Here is a 20,787-nt window from a genome sequence, read left to right on the forward strand (position 1 = left end):
CACTTGAATCTCTTCATCTATTCTCACATCCTGTGTAGCTCACATCCTCAACCCTTACACAGATTCACTCAGCGCCCAAAGGCAGCAGGCGTCCTTATCATCTGCTTTAGCATCTGTCCTGCTCACAGTCTGTCCATTTGACTTTATGCAGGAGAAGATCACCCACAACAAAAGGGAGATGCCCCAGCCAGAGGGGGGATACCCGAGCTCATACCCCCTCACCTAGCATGAAAAGCATGTGGCAGAGCTGGCCAATGAGGACCAAGGGTGAGACCAGCATTTCCAAAGCCAGTGAGAATCCATTGCCAGCTCATCGTTCACCTGATGAAACTGTGAGTACTTTGTAATGTTGTTGGGACTGCCATGGATAGCTTGGTCCAGCGCATAGTGCCTGATATTCACCTGCACTTCATCACTCTAAGCATAGGTGGGATCCAATAGTGGCTAAGCGAGAGGTGGACAGGGCAACTTGACCACACTCCAGGTGCCCCTTTTCCTCAAGGAGTCAGGCACGGGCTCTCAGGCACTGATAGGGAGGAGGACCATCAGCTTGACATGCCAGGGCCAAACACCCAGGTGACTCCGAGAGTGTCCAGCCGATCCCAATTCCATCCATCTGTAACCCCATCATCTGCAGCTCCACAGCCCAAGGATGATGGACCTGCCCCACGATAGGAGACCAGGTCCTTCCAGACCTTGGCCCTCCAGCGGATGCTCAAAGTCATCAGGCAACAGGGCATAGCAGTCAGCAGGCTGCCTTCACCCCCATTGTGGATGTCAGGGGAAGCACCTAGATGTAGTGATAGGGTAAGAAGAAAAAAAGAAATAGTAAGAGCATTTAGTATGTGTCCACAATCTGTATAAAATTTGCACAAATGTAAATAGGTTTTGATTCACTCCACTTCTCATGTTGCGAATGCCTCTTCTATCTGATTAAATGCTCCATGGTCAGTCAAGTGTCACAAATGCACACCACCACCACCCCGACCCCTCCCAACCCCAGATATCCCATCACCTGCCTCTGCTCTATGGTGTCTAGAACCATCTCATTACAATGCCTGCCTGTTCTCTGCGCAGTATCAACATGAATGAAGCCTGTGACTCTAAGAACCTGGTGGTTGGCAAGGCATCTCTGAGGCCTGCCTCAGAGGTTCATACAATGTTGCCTCATGAGATTAGAACCAGGAGGCTGCTTTAGTCTCCCGATGCTTCCGCATTGGAGATTGCTCCATGTAGATCTTACAGGATCAAACAGCAATGTGCATGACGCCAGTGCATCTTTCACTGGCTTCCATGTACTTTCCGTAAGTCGGAGTGAGCTTTATATGTGAACCCAATCTCAGAACTCTTATACACTCCTGTCTGCCTGTTGTATTAACTCATGTCTGCTTGTACATTTGAACATCGCCCCCAACATTAGTCCCCACCTTTCAACCTCCATGATGTAGAACTATGTGCCTTGCTGACATGTTGGGCCTTGCATTCCCTACTAGATGGTTAAAACTGTGCCACTTAGAAGTTGTATGCAGAGGCCCGAGATGCCATCTTGGACATCAGAGGGTGCGATGCTGGGCCAGAAGGTCTGGCTAACGTCTCATCACGTTGACTCTCTGCTTGCTTTGAGATGCTCAGTGGACATAGTAATTTGCAACTTACTATCACATTGGCGTGCCCGGGTTCCATGTGCATTTGTCAGACAGTTAGAATGAAAATGTGGAGGTCTCAAATGGGATCAGAGTGAGGCTCCAAAACATCTGATATGTGCTCTTTGTTATCATCAAATGGGGCCCTTAAGGCCTAAATTTCTTTTGGGCCCACAAAGCCATGGCTAGGCAGCACAGGACACTTGGAGACTCCAAACAGAGGCATGATCATGAGTGCTTGACAGATATTAGACTATGCCAGAGGCTTTCGCAGGTTACTGAAAGGTGAGCTGAAGTGCTGCCTCACATCCATTACTGAGAGTTACAGTTGACTGCTTCCCGTGGAAATATCAAATGTTGAGGACTGAGTATGATGATGAGGTCTGAGCACTTGTCTTGCCTGAATGATTGCCTGTGCGGACAAAACACAGTGCAGATTCAGGATCAACCCCACACATGAAATCAAGAACCACTAAGTGATGACTGTTCTTCTTGAGGCGCCTTGCCAGACTGCAAGCATGCTGCCACAAGAGCACTGAAGGTTGCAGTGCTGCTCTTGCCTCTTGCAGGCTGCCGTAGGCAGTGGAATATTGGCGAGATGCTGGAAGAGGCTGCACCATCTCAACTCTGTGCACAAAACACCATGTTGCAGTTATTATCCAATAACAGAAAGGCCACATGCTGCCCTACCTTCCAAAGGTGAGGACATCGTGACACGAGATTGTCACTCCTCATTCAGAGATGGATGTGCTGCATTGACCTGATTAGGATCGGAACCAAGATAGTAAGGTGGACCCAGCGTGGATAGCACTGGTTAAAGAGGCTTGTATGAGCTATTTGTCATCATCCTCTGGAACCTGATGGCTATTAGCATGTCATGAGCATGCCTGCCTCATCTGGCCCATGCTATGACCTCTTCCTATTACTATTCACGATATACATCAATGATTTGGATGAGGGAACCAAATGTATTATTTCCAAGTTTGCTGATGACACAAAACTAGGTGGGAATGTGAGTGGTGAGGAGGATGTTAAGAGGCTTCAAGGTAATTTAGACAATTTGAGTGGGTGGGCAAATACATGGCAGATGAATTTTAATGTAGCAGAGTGTTATTTAAACGGTGATAGATTGGGAAATGTTGGTGTACAAAGAGATTTGGGTGTCCTTGTTCACCAATCACTGAAAGCAAGCATGCAGGTGCAGCAAGCAATTAAGAGGGCAAATGATATGTAGGACTTTATTGCAAGATGACTTGAGTACAGGAGCAAGGATGGCTTACTGCAACTGTACATGGCCTTGGTGAGACCATACCTGGAGTATTGTATGCAGTTTTGGTTTCCTTACTTAAGAAAGGATATACTTGCCATAGAGGGAGTGCAGCGAATGTTCACTAGGCTGATTCTTGGGATGGCAGGAATGTCGTATGAGGAGAGATCTATCACCATTTAAATAATACTCTGCCACATTATAATCATCTGCCATGTATTTGCCCACTCACGTAACATGTCTAAATTGCCTTGAAGCCTTTTAACATCCTCCTCACCACTCATATTCCCACTTAGTTTTGTGCTGTCACTGGAGTTTAGAAGAACGAGAGGGGATCTCATTGAAACGTATACAATTCTGACAGGGATGGACAGATTGGATGCAGGGATAATGTTTCCTCTGGCTGGGGTGTCTAGAACAAGGGGTCACAGTCTCAGGATACAGGATAGGCCATTTAGAACTGAGATGAGGAGAAACTTTTTCACTCAGAAGGTAGTGAACTTGTGGAATTCTCTATCACAGGGAGCTGTGGAGGCCAAGTCACTAAATATATTTAAGAAGGAAATAGATTTCCAGACTCTAATGGTGTCAAGGGGTATGGGGAGAGAGTGCAAGTATGGCATTGAGATAGGGGATCAGCCATGATTATATTGAATGCTGGAGCTGGCTCAAAGGGCCAAATGACCTATTCCTGCTCCTATTTTCTATGTTTCTATGTTTCCTCTGGAGCCTCAGCTTCCTTGCACTCATCAAGCTCAGTCTTCTCAATGTCCTCATCATTGGAGGAGAAATTCAGTTCCTCCATCTCTCATTCTGGCAAGACAACCACCCTTTGGAGTGCCAGGTTGTGTAAAACGCTGCCAGGGAGCTGTTTAAACCACATGAATGCAGCCGATGGCACTCTGCACCTGTGGGAATCCAAGAGCTCGCTACAAATCCAAGAGCTCTGGCAACCTAGCTTCATTTAGGGAGAACTGGGCATAATTGTGCACCTTGCTAAATAAGGCGTGTGTAACCTCTCGAATGCATCTGAGAGTAGAAACTTGAGAAATCTCACAGAGACCTCCAGTGGAGCCCTGGAACGAGCCACTCGTGAAGAAGTTCAGAGTGGTGGTCACTTTTAAAGCCACTGGCAACAGATGGCTTCCCGGTCCCTGTGGCATCAACTCCTCCCGGTGAATGTGGCAGATGTGTGCCACCACATCCCTAGATATGCGAAGGTGTCTACAGCACTCTCTCTCGCTCATCTGGAGGTATGAGGGGCACCTTCTGTAGACCCTTGGTCTGGCCAGACACTTCTGCTCAATGGTTCTGTCAGTCTCAGCTTCTGTGTCTTGAGGGGGCCCCGCTGGCCCTTGTTCATCAGGGTCAGGCTCTTCCCTTAGCCCAGCCTCAGCCTCAGCTTGGTGGCAATGGGCCCTTCTTCCCCTCCTCCTTACTTGCCTGATTGCCAGGATGAACACAATGTTGCCTGCTCCATCCATGAGTAATTCGTGCTCGTGGCTGCAGGAACATTGAACAGAAACATGAATGCGCATAAGCCTCCAAAGATCACTTTCCAGTCGCTAACTAGGGAGTCAGTGTGGAGCCCATGGGTCACTTTCATCCCAGACATTACAGCCCCACTTAGCTCCTTGGAGCACTATTACAGCCTTCTGAATCACTGGTAGGGCATGCAAACCCCCAACACCAATCCCCCAAATGATACCGGCCTGACAGGGCTTTAACTCAGGGGCTTGGATCTGACTGAATTCTGCCAAGCGACAGAAGCCTCAGTCAGGGCAATGTCAAACTGTATGCTTTCGATTACACAGCAGTACCGACTTGCGTTCATGTTATGAGAATTTTGTGGGGGAGGGAGCCTTGAAAATCTTAAACTGCTAGCTGTAATGTTTAGAGGTCTTAAGGCCATTAAGCATATGCATTTTCACCCGTGGTCTCTTTTCAGTCGGTCCCTTCTGACACTTGGGACTTCCCATGGACGCAGCGCAATGAAAGGTAAGCAAACATACCTAGAGGTCACGAGTGAAGTGGTGCTCGCCAGGTGCAGGTCAGGTCAGGGGGCCCCTGATGAACAAGGGCCAGCGGGGCCCCCTCAAGACACAGAAGCTGAGACTGACAGAACCATTGAGCAGAAGTGTCTGGCCAGACCAAGGGTCTACAGAAGGTGCCCCTCATACCTCCAGATGAGTGAGAGAGAGTGCTGTAGACACCTTCGTATGTCTAGGGATGTGGTGGCACACATCTGGTCGTGAATCACGCCAGTCTAGTTTACCACCAGTGTGGCCATTTGATCTGCAGTGGGGGTGTGATTCTGGTGACCTGCCTTTGAAGTGAGTATTCATGATATTCAAATGGATGCAAATGCAGTTCCCCAGCATGGTGCAACAGACTACCTGACCCACCATGAAAGCTGGGAGTGGAAAATTGCAAATTATTTTTACACCTGCAGGAAACAGACTCTTGGCCGTTCTCCACATTTTCCCGTTCCGCCCATGACGCCCGCCATTCACAGGACTGAAAAATCACGTCCCACATATCAGCCACAGCATGGGAGATCTATTAATATTAACGTTTCCTTTGTTTAAAAAGGTTTGAACAAATCTTCAAATTTGTTTGAAGATTTTTTCCTCTGGCAGATGATTCAAGAACAAGGAGGCACAGTCTTCGATTAGAGCTGGGCATTTTGCAATGAATTCAGCAGGCCAATGAAAGTCTGGAATTCTTTCTCCCTGAAATGTTGTGGATTTGCAATAATTGATACTTTCAAGACAGCTTGTTAGACTTTTGTTAGGAAAAGGAGTCAAGGGATATGCAAGGCGAGTAAACGAAATATAGGTCAGTCGTGATTTAATTGAACAAAATAACAAGCTCGAGGGGCTGAATGGCCTATTCCTCTTCCTACGTTCCTTTGTCTCTTTTATCAGTGACACGTAGCATGATTACCTACCATAGACTCGGTCACCTTCCAGATCTGAACGCCTCGTAACTATGTAATTGTTTCAAAGGATTCTTAACTCATCAATAAATATTTAGTCTTCATCAGCTTCCATTTATTTTGTTCACTGCTTTATATTGCTTTATTTTGAAGAAGTCTGTCATGTGTGAAGGTGCATGAAAGTGGTTGTACAGCAAAACACACAAACACAGAAATTAAAATGAGTTTTATGCCACATTGTGGGTGGGAAAGGTGTCAGTTCATTTAAGTGGTTCAGTAACTTATCTTGAAGTACTGCTGATGTGATGAACTTCAGACTCATCAGTTCCATCTCCCAGAGTCATTCAGTGCTTTATTTTCCTTATCCTTCTAGTCAATTTTGCAAAGAGTCCTCTATTGTGTGGAACCAAAAAATTGAAGCCAACATCATTAGCACTCCCCTTAGGTCTAAATGTTCCGGTAAGACAGATTGCATTGGAACAAATTTTTTATCTGCACTCCCTAAGCATGAATCATACCTAGACAGATGATCAGGGAGGAAAGTAATGGAGCCACTTGACCATAGTGGTGCTTCCTAATTGTGCTCTGCTGTTGAAACAATAGGTGGGGAGATAGGGGACGGAACTGGGAAATAAAGGAGTGACAACACATTCAAATCAAACTTCATTGCAAGATGCCAGGCACATTAATTTAGGAAAATAGGAACAGAAGGAGGCCATTCAACCCCTCAAACCTATTCTGCCATTTAATAAAATCATGACTGATCAGTACCATAACCCCATTTATCTACCTTTGCTTTATATCACTTCATAAATCTATTGATCTCAGTCCTGAAAGCTTCAATTGACTCATCATCCACAGATTTTTTAGGGATTGAGTTCCAGGTTTCTGCTACCCTTTGTGTGAAGAAGTGTTTCTTGATTCCATTCTTCAATTCAATTAAACTGAGGTAAAATTGAACATAATCTATTTTATAGATCGTTCTACCTGATGATACACTCAGCAGAATGCCCATGTGGCACAGACAGAAACCTACCCTGGAGTGCGCCTGCCTCATCATTGAGGAAAGAGGGGAGACATAAACTGGCTGCAATCAATGATGATACCATCTGAACCTCTCAGATGTCTTCTTAATACTGTCCCAGCCAGAAGACAGGAATATATACATACATACGGTTAACCTGGCTACTTTATAAAATTGTTATTTTTATTTTGAAAATGGACAAGGTTTTACCCTGCCTAGCCGTGACTCATACCAGAGGAATTTCTAACCTTCAGAAACCAGCATGACCTTGTTACCTTTAACGGGATAATGCTAATGAGAGGTAATGCCCTCTGTGACGGCTGACAATCAAATTCTGAAGAAATACGCCCAACTCTTTGCACTTCTAATGCAGAGCTCCGGCCAACGGAGACAGTATGTCCGCAAAAGACAAGAGGGACCCTGACTCCTCTATTAAACACCTCAAGTTCCAGACAGGGGAATTAATACATCCTTTGACCAAGACCTAGGAGGAGAAGTGAGGGGTATGTCACGTGACCTTCCCCCCAAGCTTCAAGAACCTGTAATATTGCCATGTGGAACTGTACCCAGGCAGTCTGCCATTTTACCATCGAACAGGTAGCATGAGAAAGGGATCTGTACAGGTGAAGAATACGGCCCTCATCTACATGGTGAACTATTGGAACATTGGAACTTCTGTATTTGTGTCTTCAAGACTAATTCATCTCTACGTGCCTTCTCCTATCGTGGAAGTCCTCACTCCTGGAAAGTCAGATCATCCTGCAACAGTTTCAGGCCGCTAACCTCTGAAGGAAGATGCCATTGGATTTTTGATTCTGCATTCTGGGTTCAAATGAAACCATAACTCTTATTTTTATCGTGGTCTTGCCCTGTACCCCTTTCTTTCCCTTATCCCTCTTTTATTGTATCAGTGTAAAAAGGGATGAACATTGTGAAACACCTTTCCCGCGTTTTGTGTGTCTGTAAAATAAATCAACCCTTTTATTTTACCTTATCTTGAGTTTGATGTTGTGTTATTAATAGAAGATTGGATTACTCCAAAACTGAAGGGTTGAGGAAAACATGCCACTACTTGTAATGGGGAAAATCAAAAATCAAAAACACCTTTCTGTTTATGGATGGGCATGAGAGGAGAAATCAGGGCTTCTTAAATTAATTCCCTCTGGTCCGTAACACTACCGATATTTATTAACGTGGTGATGCCATTTCTACCCTGCTGCTGAAGGTAGGAGAAAGGAGCAAATGGATAACAGTAGATTAAAATCAAACACCAGCTTTGGGTGCCAGGCTGATTTCTCTTCTCCCAGTCATCCCTTTTCAGACAGTAAAAGTTCAGTTCAGTTCAGATTCAGGGCTGAACATAATGGTGCAGCGGTGGTTCTGTCCACATGCCAAAAAGCTAGTGGCAACTGCGCCACATTCATTTGCTGAAGCCCCAACAAGATTAAATGTCAATCAGCCAGTTAACTGCCTGCTGTTGGGGCTTAAACGCCCTAATTGGGCTGGAGGAGCGTTCAGCACCCAATTCACGGCACCCAGCATTCCCAGGAGACAGGAGCTGCCTGCAGAGTGCGAGTGGCAAAGGCAGACAGCAGCCATTATGGGGCCTGCTACTGCCTTGCACAAGAGAGCAGGCAGCACCTCGGAGGGTCAGCAGCCTCACCCAAGTGGCCAAACCACCAAATGCAAGGTAAAGCGGCACGATCCAACACAAGATCCCTGGAATTTTTAAATATTAAGAAAACTTTAACTTCTGGCCGCCTTGCACCAACAGGATTAACAGGCTCCAGATGGTTTGGGTTCAGCAATTTCAGCTTTGAAAATTGCATTCTCACCCTCTCCAGGCTGTTAACCAGCTCCTCCCAAGTAACTTAATGGGCCTTTAACTGGAGGTAAGTGGGTTTCCTGTTCTCCCACTTCTGCCCCTTCCCTTTGAAAATTGCATCGTGATCCAGAGGTGCTGGGATTCAGCTGCCCTCTGGGGACACAATTTTCAAATCGTGCCCACACACTCCTTCCTGACCCCAACAGCATTTGAAAATCCCAGCCTATATGACCCTGTTAAACTATCAGATGTTTAATTTCACTATGCTTTTGCTTTTATTAGATCGTTGATGATAGAATTACAATATCAATGAGCAGCAACAAAGAGGAATAAATGAATGCATCTACTTCAGCCTACTGGATACACTACTAGAATCTCCATCTCCCTCCATCCTTACCATCTTTGTAGGGGTGTATGTAGCCGAATAGCCGAAGCCCATAATTCTTCCATTTTGGAGAAACAGCAATCTTGTTCACTGAGGTACGTGTCTGAAACAAAAAGATAACTTTTCATTTCTAATATTTACCCACTGGTTGTTAGAGGCTTACACATTGGTCACAAAATACTGCAGATGCTGAAAATCTGAAATGAAAACAGGAAATGCTGGAAATACTCAGTAGGTCAGGTATCACCCATGGAGAGAGAAACACTTACCATTTGGATTGATAACAATTACCCTTTGAAATGTTTCCAGCATTCTGTTCTTACATCATAATCTGGGATATGTGGCCCACAATGAATTTGCCCATTCTTGTGATATTTCAAGAGCAAGGGTCTTTCTGTGCAGGTCACTAATCAGGTGGAAGGAGCTGGCTTTATGGGAATGATCTCCTATTCAATTGCAGTAAATTGTAGTCCGAACTGCAACCTCTCAAAAACTGCAGCTGCTTCGCCTCCAGCCGTTCTTGGAGGCTCTTCGTGTGTGGTTATGAGTTTTGTGTCAATTCTTCCAAATGCTGGGTGCTTTGTGGTAAGACTAGCAACTGTGCTGGGGCTCCCACACACAAACCACTTCGATAAGCAGAGCCACCCATATCGTCCCCTTCCTCAATCCAGATTCCAGAAGTAGAAAAAGTGTAACAACAACCAATTATACCACCTTATTTCCTAATGGAGCTCATTATATTTTGTGTTATAACACATTAATATATGAAGTATATTTTAACTGAAATATTACTAACAATGAACTAACAAAAGTCATATGGCTGGATTCTATGCTCGCCTGCCAGTGGGTTTGAAGGAGTCATGTTAAAATCCAGCGGGATGCCTTTCCGCTGTCTACCCGCCTGCCCCAGACCTGTCTGACATTTTAAAGGGGCTGGGGGAGGTGTTGGTGGACCACCCTCCCTTGGGGCCCGCCAGCCAATTAATGGTCATCCCACAGCTGCACATATTTTACAGGCGGTGGGAGGAAGCCCACGCCATGCTGTACCTACTGGGCTGGTGTCAGGAAAGTCGGGGACGGGTGGGGGGTGGGGGGGGGGGGGAACTCCTTCAGGGGCTTCCTAGACTCATCAGAGGCACCGCCCTCAAGGTCATCCCCCCCTCCCCCCTTTAACCTTGGTGTATTTGGATTTCCAGAAGGCTTTTGATAAGGTCCCACATGAGAGGCTAGTGGGCATGGTTTGAGAATTGGTTGACAGACCGGAAACAGAGAGTGGGAATAAATGAAAGTAAATAGGCAGGTGCAGCAAGCAATTAGGAAGGCAAATGATATGTTGGCCTTCATTGCAAGAGGATTTGAGTTCAGAAGTAGGGAAGTCTTACTGTAGTTATACAGGGCCTTGGTGAGACCACACCTGGAGTATTGCTTGCAGTTTTGTTCTCCCTACCTAAGAAATGATATACTTGCGATAAAGGGATTGCAGTGAATGTTCACTATGCTGATAACAGGGATGGCAGGAATGTCGTATCAGGGGAGATTGGTTTGACTGGGCCGGTATTCACTAGAGTTTAGAAGAATGAGAGGGGATTTGATTGAAATGTATAAAATTCTAACAGGGCTAGACAGATTAGATGCAGAGGTTGGTGAGTCTAGAACCAGGGGCCACAGCCTCAGGATATGGGGAAGGCCATTTAGGACTGAGATGAGGGAAGATTTCTTCACTCAAAGGGTGATCAATCTGTGGAATTCTCTACCACAGAAGGCTGTGGATGCTGGGAGATTGAGTATATTCAAGAAAGAAATTGATAATTTTTTGGATATTAGGGGCATCAAGGGGTTTGGAGAGAAAGTGGGAATATGGCGTTGAGATAAAAGATCAGCCATGATCAGACTGAATGGCTGAGCAGACTTGAAGGCCGAAAGGCCTACTCCCAGTTTCTATGTTTCCTCGCCTCCCGCGCACTTACCTCTTGAACCTGGGCCCCCCCTCACCGAGGCTAGGTTGGCAGGCCTCAGCAAGACCGCTGATTCCAGATTTACCTGGACTCCTCAGCATGGTGGGATTGCTTATAGTCCCAGCAGTGGCAACCACTCCTGATGGTGCTGCTGCAACTACAGAGTTGCTGACAAACTGGATGGCTGGCAATTCTCTAAGGCAGGACTTCCTCCCGAGAGAGGGGCAAAAGTCTCACCTTAAGTCAATTCATGCTACCCCCAGCATTAAATTCCCATAAAATCCAACTCATAGAAAAGTAGGAATAAACAACAGATGAGGAGGCCATGTGGCCTGGCTCTCCAAAAGAACTATCTACTTATTCCTACTGAATACTGCTCAAACCTTTTTAAATTCTCACAAACAGCAATGAGTTAAAAAAATATATATATTCTTTTAGCACTGTTGGCTGAGGGATAAATGTTGACTCATTTGTTTTTCTCCAAACTAGTGTCTTGGGATTTTTTAAATCTACCTCAGAGGGTAAACTGTGGTTCTATTTACCATCTCTTCCAAAAGTCAATGCCTCTGACAGTGCAGCATTCTCCTAGTACTACACAGGAACATCAGCCTAGATCCTATGCTCTGGGGTGGTTTTCTTGACTCAAAGGTGAACTGTCACAAGTAACACCCACCATCAGTGGAACATGAAGAGAAAAGTGTTTTCTCCATGACATGGAGGGGAAAACATGAGAGCAAGTGACCCAGTGCTAATCCCATACACCTCCTGGTATCAGTTTCAAATAGCAGTACCGACAGAGACTTATCAGCAAGTTGTCATCTTCCCTTGACGAATGGGGAATTGTTCACAGTGCAGGAGACCTTACAAGAGGACAAAAATAACATGGCATAGGGGAAAGAATGCAGCAAAAGTCATTTGGAGAATTTTAGCGATACATCCTTATGTCATTATCTTTCAAGTTTCCTGCTTTGAAAGCAGAGAAGAGTGAAGGACTAAAGCTGCAGTTTTACTTACGTGAGGGTAAAGTGGAAAATGAATATTCTTCTGAAGTTGATAAATTGAAGAGCCACACCAATCCTCAAAAACATGAAGGTTTACTTTGCCTTTGTACTGAAAAATGAAAAGAAAGCAAAAACTTATCATAATATCCCAGTCTTGATTAAATGTACATGTAACACAATAGTACAATTCCTTATGGAATCAGGGAACATTTAAGTATCCATAGCAATGTTCCCTCTAATCTGCCTTTGCTGCGCGTAGCCCATTTCTACTACACAATGTGATCCCACGTCTTAAAGGGAACAGTGCTTGTGCCTAACCTGTTTGTCCTCTGTGCGACAAATGCCCATTTACTATGTGTCCGTGCATCCACATTGATCCATGGCACATGGACTCTTTTCACATCATGACTAGTGCAAATGTACATAAGTTTGAGTATTCACATGGAAAAGCTCAAACTGCTATATCCTTGTAGAATGGCATTGTATTATTGACACAGAAACAATGCTGCTGTTGCAAGTTTCTATCTTCTGTATTCCAGTCATGAGAAGCAGCAAATAGTTCAGAAGTCATGGAACTCAAAAACTTAGTAACCTAGAAAACACTGCACTAAAAGAACCTCAAAGTGGTTTCACTTTTTTAACCCTGCCTCCACACAGACAGCCCACTGTATCATTGAATATTTGGATGGAAAATTGGGAAGAACTTCAAAATGGAGTGCTGTGGCACCATGCTACCAAGTAGAACAATACAGGCACTACCTCCAGTAAGAACAAAACCCAAGGACAACATTCTTCTCAACAAAAGATTAAAAGAATGCTGTTTCTTTCATTAATTCACGACCAAAAAGGTCACTTCTGATGTAGCTTAGAATTAATTAAGAAATGTCCAGTGATGGGCTAAGATGGGAGGAGAAATGCAAGAATGTTGCTTTGCTTTTCAGTTCCTCAACTAAGCTGGAAAGCAAGTTAGCTCCAGGGTAGCTGGCAATGTTTTTTCTATCTTGGTTAAAGCACAAGCTTGTTAATAGATAATGGCTGATGGCTCTGCTTAGTCACTTCAATTCACCCCATCTGATATCAAGAAGTGGATAGACAAGGCAAAGACTGCCACTTGTAGAAATGTTGGACAGTAATACTCAGTGAGAAATAACTTTATACTACTTATAAACCCCCAGAACTGGGTATGAGGTTACCTACTATGTTTCCCCTCAGGTTAGATGTATGGTAGAAGTTGGGGAGGGTGAAATGAATCACTGCTCATACAAATTAATTTATTGCAGGGAAAAGTTAAACTTGTCACTGGTATAATAGAGAAACAGATGGCAATTCTGATAAACCAGCCCACTGTAAGGAAAAGAGGCCCCCAAACTAGAGGACTCAATCTTGTCATTTCTACACCAGGGTCACCCAGAATGAAAAAGTGTCACCCTAGGCCCACTCTTAACTAACTGGCTGCTTGGTTGAAATACTGACAAGCTAACAATGCACTCAGATACTTCTGTCAAAAAACTGCTAAAATGCACCCTGTTTGAAGCAGTAAGAGCAATAAATTAGAAGAATTGTCATCAAAGACCACCAGGCTCAAAAGAAATGTTTGACTTGTCTGGAAAAGTGATAAAAGCACTGACATTGCTATTACATTCAGGAAAGTCATGTAGGCAATATAAGTGCCATCCAAAATCAGCTGCAATTTGCTGCTCTTTCTATTGAATAATACGGTGTTTGAAAAAAAAACATCCTTGATAACTATTCTCCTTGAGGAGAGGTAGGGGAATCTTTTTGGAGTCAAACTGGTCCCAAGGTCACACGTCTGGCAATGGAAGTGTGGAAATCTGCTCTGCAGCAGACTTGGCAGTCTTTTATTTAAGTCAGATTGGTCCATAGTATTCCAGAGCCAGTCCAGTCAGCTTGGCTCATTGAGCAGACCAGAATGGATAGACCTGGACCTATGAACTAGGGGTTGAGATTCTTCACACTCAGCCTCAGGATACCCTGCAGCAAGTAAGGTGATCCTAGCTGGACAATCAGATAGTTTATTTTTCACTTACTTTGAAATATAGTTTTAATTTGTTTTCAAGTTTGCACTTATCAATCTGCAGACATAATAAAAAATTTGATGCAGGAGTGCAGTGCATTTCAAAAATGCCGAATTCAATGTTACCTCACAGTTATGTTAAACGTACACCATACGTTCAATCAGTGGCTGGAATTGTTTACAAAGTGTTTACAGCACTCCTACAACTAATGTGTCAAACAAAAAAGAGCTGGGTGCAGTGTGCTGTTGAACACCCAAAGTAGCAGACTAAATTGGAAGTCAGCGTTACTTCCCCTGTGTTGATCCATCATACAGTAGTTTGTATCAGACCTGCGTAGCTCTCTGCTGAGTTGCTTAACCATTTGGAGCATCTTGGCTTGTTGCAATTCGAATTGATGTTGCTGAGCTTCTATTGCCTTAAATGTTAATTATGCTTTATTGAAGCTTTTCTTTTAAAGCAAATGATTAAACAATGATCAGCACTTGATTTTCAGGGTATTCTCTGAGAAGAATTTACTGAGAAAAACATCAACTTCGAGTTGCGTTATGCCATTAACGCAGAAAAGAAATCACCAAATGCTTCACAAAGGCATACCAAAATATAAATGATTCTTATTTTCTCTTGTTCTTTTTAAAACATATTGCTGTAAATTCTGATCTTGTGTGACAGTATAAAATGAGTAATGGGGAATCCACAACGTATTTTACATCTCCTGATTTTTATTCCCACCAACTTCACTGAAAATAATGATAGGATGAAGTGTAAAATGGGCGAAGGATTTACTGTCACCCAGTTTACACAATTGCACAAAATCAAAATTTACTGTATCATTTGTCAGGTCAGAAGGTCAGTCATGTAACCTTCTTCCCAAAAACTACACCAATTCCAACCTGTAATGGCTATTAAGTGACATGCATAAGTGACCTGGTGTGAATCAACTAACAATGTCCCCTTTGTAACTTTTATTTAATGCTGACAAGATTGGGAACACAGCCCTGTGTACGTCTGCTCCCTATTTGGCAGCACTACAAATTAGCACACGAATGTCCCCTCAATTATTCATTCTTGAGTTGAAGGTCTGTAAATTGCTTAAAAGGAAAGTACAGGACTAAAGAAAACTGTTATCCTTGGCTCAGTGGTAGCACTCTTGCCTCTGAGTCAGAAGGTTATGGATTCCACTTTAGCACTTGAACACACAATCTACGCTAACACTCCAGTACAGTACTGAGGGAGTACTGTACTGTCAGGGATTTCAGGTGAAACATTAAACCAAGGTCCCTTCTGCCCTCCCAGGTAGATGCAAAAGATCCCACAGCACTATTCAAGGAAGAGCAGTGGAATTCTCCCCAGTGACCTGGCCAATATTTATCCCCCTGCCAAAGTCACTGAGAAAAACAAATTACCTAGGCATATATCGCATTGCTGTTTGTGGGACATTGGTATGTGCAAATTGGCTGCCACATTTTGATAAATTACAGTGACTGCACCTCCAAAGTATTTAATTAGCTGTGGGAAGCTTTAGAATATCAATATTGAATGGTGCATATAGATGCATACTTTTTCTTTCCATTTGAGGTACAAGCTACTAACTGTAACTGTACAATTTTGGTTCATAAGCACTGCAGCGGTTAGTGCAGATTCCTGAAAGTTTCAGTCAGACATATTTTAAACAGCTACTAAAACGTCAGGCCAAAAGCAAGAAAAATAAAATCAGTATAGAACTGAGCTACCATATGCCACCTGAAGTAGCAGCAGAATAGCAACATGCATTAAAGAGGGGTGGATGAACAATGGCCTACATTAGGAAGCATTCAGCTCACCACTGGGCAAGGGGCTAGCTAATGAATTACAAAGCATTACAGAAGGTGAAAGTCTCAAATAGAAGCTCCAGAACACGTGCCCGATAATTTGAAGGCAACAGTAGAAGCACAAGCACAGCAGAGTGTTGCACAGAGTGGGGTAATTACTGCTAAAGCTCCAACCGACAATTCAGTGGCTATTATGCTTGAACACAGACCGAGAGCTAATTAAAGCAAGAAGCCAAAGCAGAGCTGTGCAGTTTTATTTACATGAGCCAGCAAGGGGTGGCTCTCAGATTTTATATTAGACATACATAAGTTTTCTTCTGGTGATGATTGAAGTTTATCTTTGAAATAGTACATGACTGCAACTTAAAATATGACCATGACTCGTGAAGTTATTTCAGTGGGGTCTACAAAATCTAACACTTTCTTCGCACAAGACATAATGTATGGAAACATCTAGTTAACCTACACCATCTTTTATTGGTCAGCCAGATACCTGACATGAACAGAACCGCACCATCAGATTCTCCAAAGCAACCAACGCAGGAATAATTTCTATTTGCCTGATATGAAGCGCACTTTCTCCCTGTAGGAACACATCCAACTGAGCTGAGACCAGAGAACATAGGTTGGCAGATGCAAGGCTTAGGAACCAACAAGTGTTCAAAGAATAACACCGGAATTAACTAGATAAAACAGTGCAGTCTGCCAGCACAAAACAGCTGAACATTGGTAAAATTTAATAATAAAAATAGAAAATTCTAGAAATACTCAGCAGATCTGGCAGCATCAGGGGAGAGAGAAACAGAGTTAATTTTTCAGGTCAATGAGCTTTCTTCAGAATAGGGTGGACTTACATCAAAAGCAGTTCAGAGAAGGTGCACTAGGTTGATTCCCGAGATGAATGGTTTGTTATGAAAAAAGGTTAAGCAGGTTGAGCCTACACTCATTGGAGTTTAGAAGAATGAGAGGTGAGCTTATTGAAACATATAACATTCTGAGGGGCTTTGAAAGAGTAGCTGCTGAGTCTATGATTTCTCTTGTGGGGGAATCTGGATATAGGCAGCACGGTTTGAAAATAAGGGGTCTCCCATTTAAGACTGAGATGAGGAGAAATTTCTTCTCAGACTGTCATTAGTCTTTGGAATTCTCTGCCCCGGCGAGCAGTGGAGTCATTGAATATATTCAAAGCCGAGTTAAACGGATCTTTGTTCCAAAATTCCAGTGTAATCCAATTATTCAAACATAGACAGTGAGACATTCGCTATGATTCAGTATCACAAGGTTCCACATGTACCTATTAGCTACACAATTCATTGTGGAAATTGACCACAAACCATAGGAAATGATTTGGCGCAAGCCACTGACAATTGTGCCACCCAGACTACAGTGACTTCTAATAAAAATACAGGCCTAAGACTGTGAAATGTGTTACAAACCTGGTAGTAAAATAGTTACTTCAGATACATTGAGCAGGTTACCTGATCCAAAAAAAACTGCAGATGTCTCGCTAGACCTACAAGACAGCAAAGGCCTCAAAGTAGAAGCTCAAAGTTGATCTGATGAATTTTGGTCAACACAAGTGTTATGACACAGCAGTTTATAAACTGTGTTATTTAAAATCCCAGAGGGAAACTTTAAACAACTGTCATAACCTATATTTTCAGCTGGTATGTTTTGAGTTGCAGCTTTAAATTCAGGAATAAGACCACCAGTTCTCGAGACGTTTTTATATCAAACTAAATGAAACATTTATTAAGTTACTACAAATTAAACACATACAAATGGCTACAAATTACTACTATCATAACTTTTAATGAATTTCCAAATTAATCTCCACAAAGGCAACAATAACCAGTAGACTTAGCTAGACACCAGGCAAAGCATTTTTACCTTATGAATTCAAAATAGAGGACCTTTCAATTTGGTTCCTTTGCAGACAGTTTTGGCTTACAGGCTTAGATCTTACATACCTCTGACTGCAAACACAAACTCCTTTGTCATACCCAGCCTTTCTTTTGAATGTAAATTCTCATTGTATCACCAGGCCCTTTGAACCCCTTTCATAGTACCAATTTTATTAGTAATATAAACATTGCTTGGTGTCTCCTAGCTAGTTGCAAAATTTCACTTCCACTCTTGAATGCTCTATTTAACAAAATGCAAATGTACCCTCTACCTCTGTTTATATCTCAAAACTACGATACATCAAAGCATCCAGACCAGCTGGCTTTAATCCAATTAACACACACACTGACTAAACCTCTATTTTAAAAAAATAATTTCCAATAACATTATATGCATTAATGTCTCTTCCTGACAACAGGCGCAACCAACTTCAGGAGAAAACAGCAAATGATCCAGACCATAGGCATTATCAGGTTGGCTTGATATGATGCAAGAAGTGCCAGACACTCAGATGTTTTTGGCCATACAGAGATGAACTAGATATTTCAAAAGACCTGATTTTCAACGGAAAACAAGTGCTTGTACCTGAAGCTCTTCACCAGGGCATATTGTCACAGTTACAGCAAGGACATAAGGGAACAGAGCAAACGAGGCACCTGGCAAAGGTATACTGTGTATTGACCAGGGATCAACAATGATATTGAGAAGGCAGGGAGGATGTGCAAAGCATGCCAGAGACACCAGCCACATCAACGCAAAGAACCTTTATGCCTGCATGAAGTTCCATCATACCCTTAGTCCAAAATTGCAACAGCTTTATTCATTATCCAGGGTGACAACTTTCTCCTAGTCACTGGCCAGTTTTCCAAATTTCCAATCATCACACAATTGAAGGATACCTCAAGTTTGTCCGTGGTAGACACAATGAATTCAATTTTCAGCTTAATCGGCACAACTGAAGAGGTGAGATCAGACATTGGGCCAGAGTACACTGAAAGACCTTTTAGGGACATGTGTGCTACATGGGGCATAAACTATGTTACAGCCTCGTCACACTATCTCAGGTCCAACAATCTCACCAATCAAATGGTTCGCACTGTTAAGTCATTAATCATAAAGTGCAGGGAGACAAATCAAGATCTCTGTATCGTCATGTTACATTTTGGAACGACACCTTTAGACATGGGCTTACCGTCACCAGTGGAAATCATATTGGGAAGGTAGATTAGGACAAGCTTACCAAGTCATCAACTGTCCCATTTCTCAAAAATACAGGAGTAACTTCTTGGAAAACAAGGGAGGATAAAGATGATACACGACCAACATGCAGAACTGCTTCATTTGCAGGAGAAAAGGTTTGAGTCATACATCCTACCCAGGGAACTTGGTTACCCATTGAAGTATTCAGAGTGTGCAATGAGCCTGGATACTATGAAATCACAACACCGAATGGAGCGATGTTAAGAAGGAACAGAACCCAGCTAAGATAATTGTATAATGCCTCACAGGCCAACTGTGTCTAGAACACGCACAAAGATGGACTCGGAGAGTGAAATTGTGGAAGACCTCCACAAAAGCTATCAGCACTCCGACAACACACAAAATACCAATACACATACAAGTCAAGAACACCAAAGTGATAAATCTGGTGGCGGAATTTTCCCTTCCGGGACTAAGTACCGTGGTGGGGTGAGGATTAGGAGTGCTTCCCACCACAGAAGCTGCTGGAAATTCACACAATATCTTGCAACCCTGGCCTTATTAATTATGCAGTTGTGGATTTCCCGATATACCTTGCAGTGGGCCGGGCTGGATGATGCGTGCCCTGCTGCCATATCCGAGTGCCATATTTCAAAGGGGCCCAGACAGCAACCTACATAACGTTGAGGAGGAGATGGTCCGAAGAGGACAGGGAACTCCGGTGCCCAAATTCAGCAACGCCTCCCTGGGCGTTCTCCTCGACAAAGTGGAAGCCAGGAGGGACGACCTCTTTCTACAGCGCGGGAGGAGGAGGCTGAGCAGGGAGACCAACCCTGCATGGGGGCAAGTCTCCAGGGCAGTCAGTGCCCAGGGCCTCCAGCAGAAGACTGCCCTGCAATGCCACAAAAGGATGAATGACCTCACCCACGCCACCAGAGTAAGTGAACCCTCCACTGCTCTCACACACCTCATTGAATAGTACAGGGGACATGGGCTTCAGTGGCAACATGATAAAGTGATGCTTCATAGCCTCACTACAGTCCATCTATGCTGCAGGTGGAGAGGCCATTGTAGGTCCCTCACTGTTCTACACAGAGAGTCCACATGCTGTTTTTGAGATGGGGAGTAGGGGGCAGGGTCTCAGGTGTTGAGGGCACCAGCAAGCTCTGCTAATGCCTTTCTGAGCCTTATCCTTCTATCTGCATGTGCTCACCACTCTGGTGGCCCAGAATCCTTGTGGACAACCTGCAGTGCATCAATCACATGGCACACAATCCAATAGGTTATTTGTAAGACTGGAAGCATGGGATAGATACATAAAACCCAACCCCATCTTCTCTCTTTGCGCAGAAGAAGTTATGACATAATAGACAACTTGGGAGGGGGCCAGCCATGCTTAAAAGAACTGACTGACTTTGAAGAGCGGGCAGCCCAGCCGGTAGGGGTGGAGCGGGACAGATCCAATGGAGATGCAGAAATTGGCCTGCGGCCACCACCCAGTAAGGATCCATGCATGTCATAGAAAGCTATGGGCGAAGCATTCCTCCATGTTGGAGGCAGGGCATGCAGTCACTCACTCTCTACTTTCTCACTCACAGATGCCATCAGGAAGAGGGCAAGGCAAAAAGTAACAAAGCCCTGCCAAGCACTCGGACAAGCCCATGGAGGAGTAAGGACATCGTGGAGGAAGAAAGTCCATCTGTAGAGGCATCACAGCAGTCACCTGCACTCTCCACCAGCCCAGAGTCACACACCTCGGTGGATACTAGATCTAGTTTAGGAAGGGTCTCATATTCTGGT

At 43.9% G+C, this 20,787-nt stretch overlaps 1 protein-coding gene across 1 annotated transcript in view; it reads right to left on the reverse strand.

Moving 5' to 3' along the window:
* The window catches only part of LOC121282846 (N-acetyl-beta-glucosaminyl-glycoprotein 4-beta-N-acetylgalactosaminyltransferase 1-like), an 827,662-nt gene that overhangs the window by 336,228 nt on the left and 470,647 nt on the right, over positions 1–20,787 (reverse strand). Inside the window, exons 4-5 of the mRNA XM_041196659.1 lie at positions 12,052–12,147; positions 9,095–9,185 (exon numbers count right to left, since the gene is read on the reverse strand). Of these exons, the coding sequence (XP_041052593.1) occupies positions 9,095–9,185; positions 12,052–12,147 (187 nt within the window). The remainder of the gene's footprint in view (positions 1–9,094; positions 9,186–12,051; positions 12,148–20,787) is intronic.

The sequence above is a fragment of the Carcharodon carcharias genome, chromosome 10, assembly GCF_017639515.1.
Source record: "Carcharodon carcharias isolate sCarCar2 chromosome 10, sCarCar2.pri, whole genome shotgun sequence".
NCBI lineage: Eukaryota > Metazoa > Chordata > Chondrichthyes > Lamniformes > Lamnidae > Carcharodon > Carcharodon carcharias.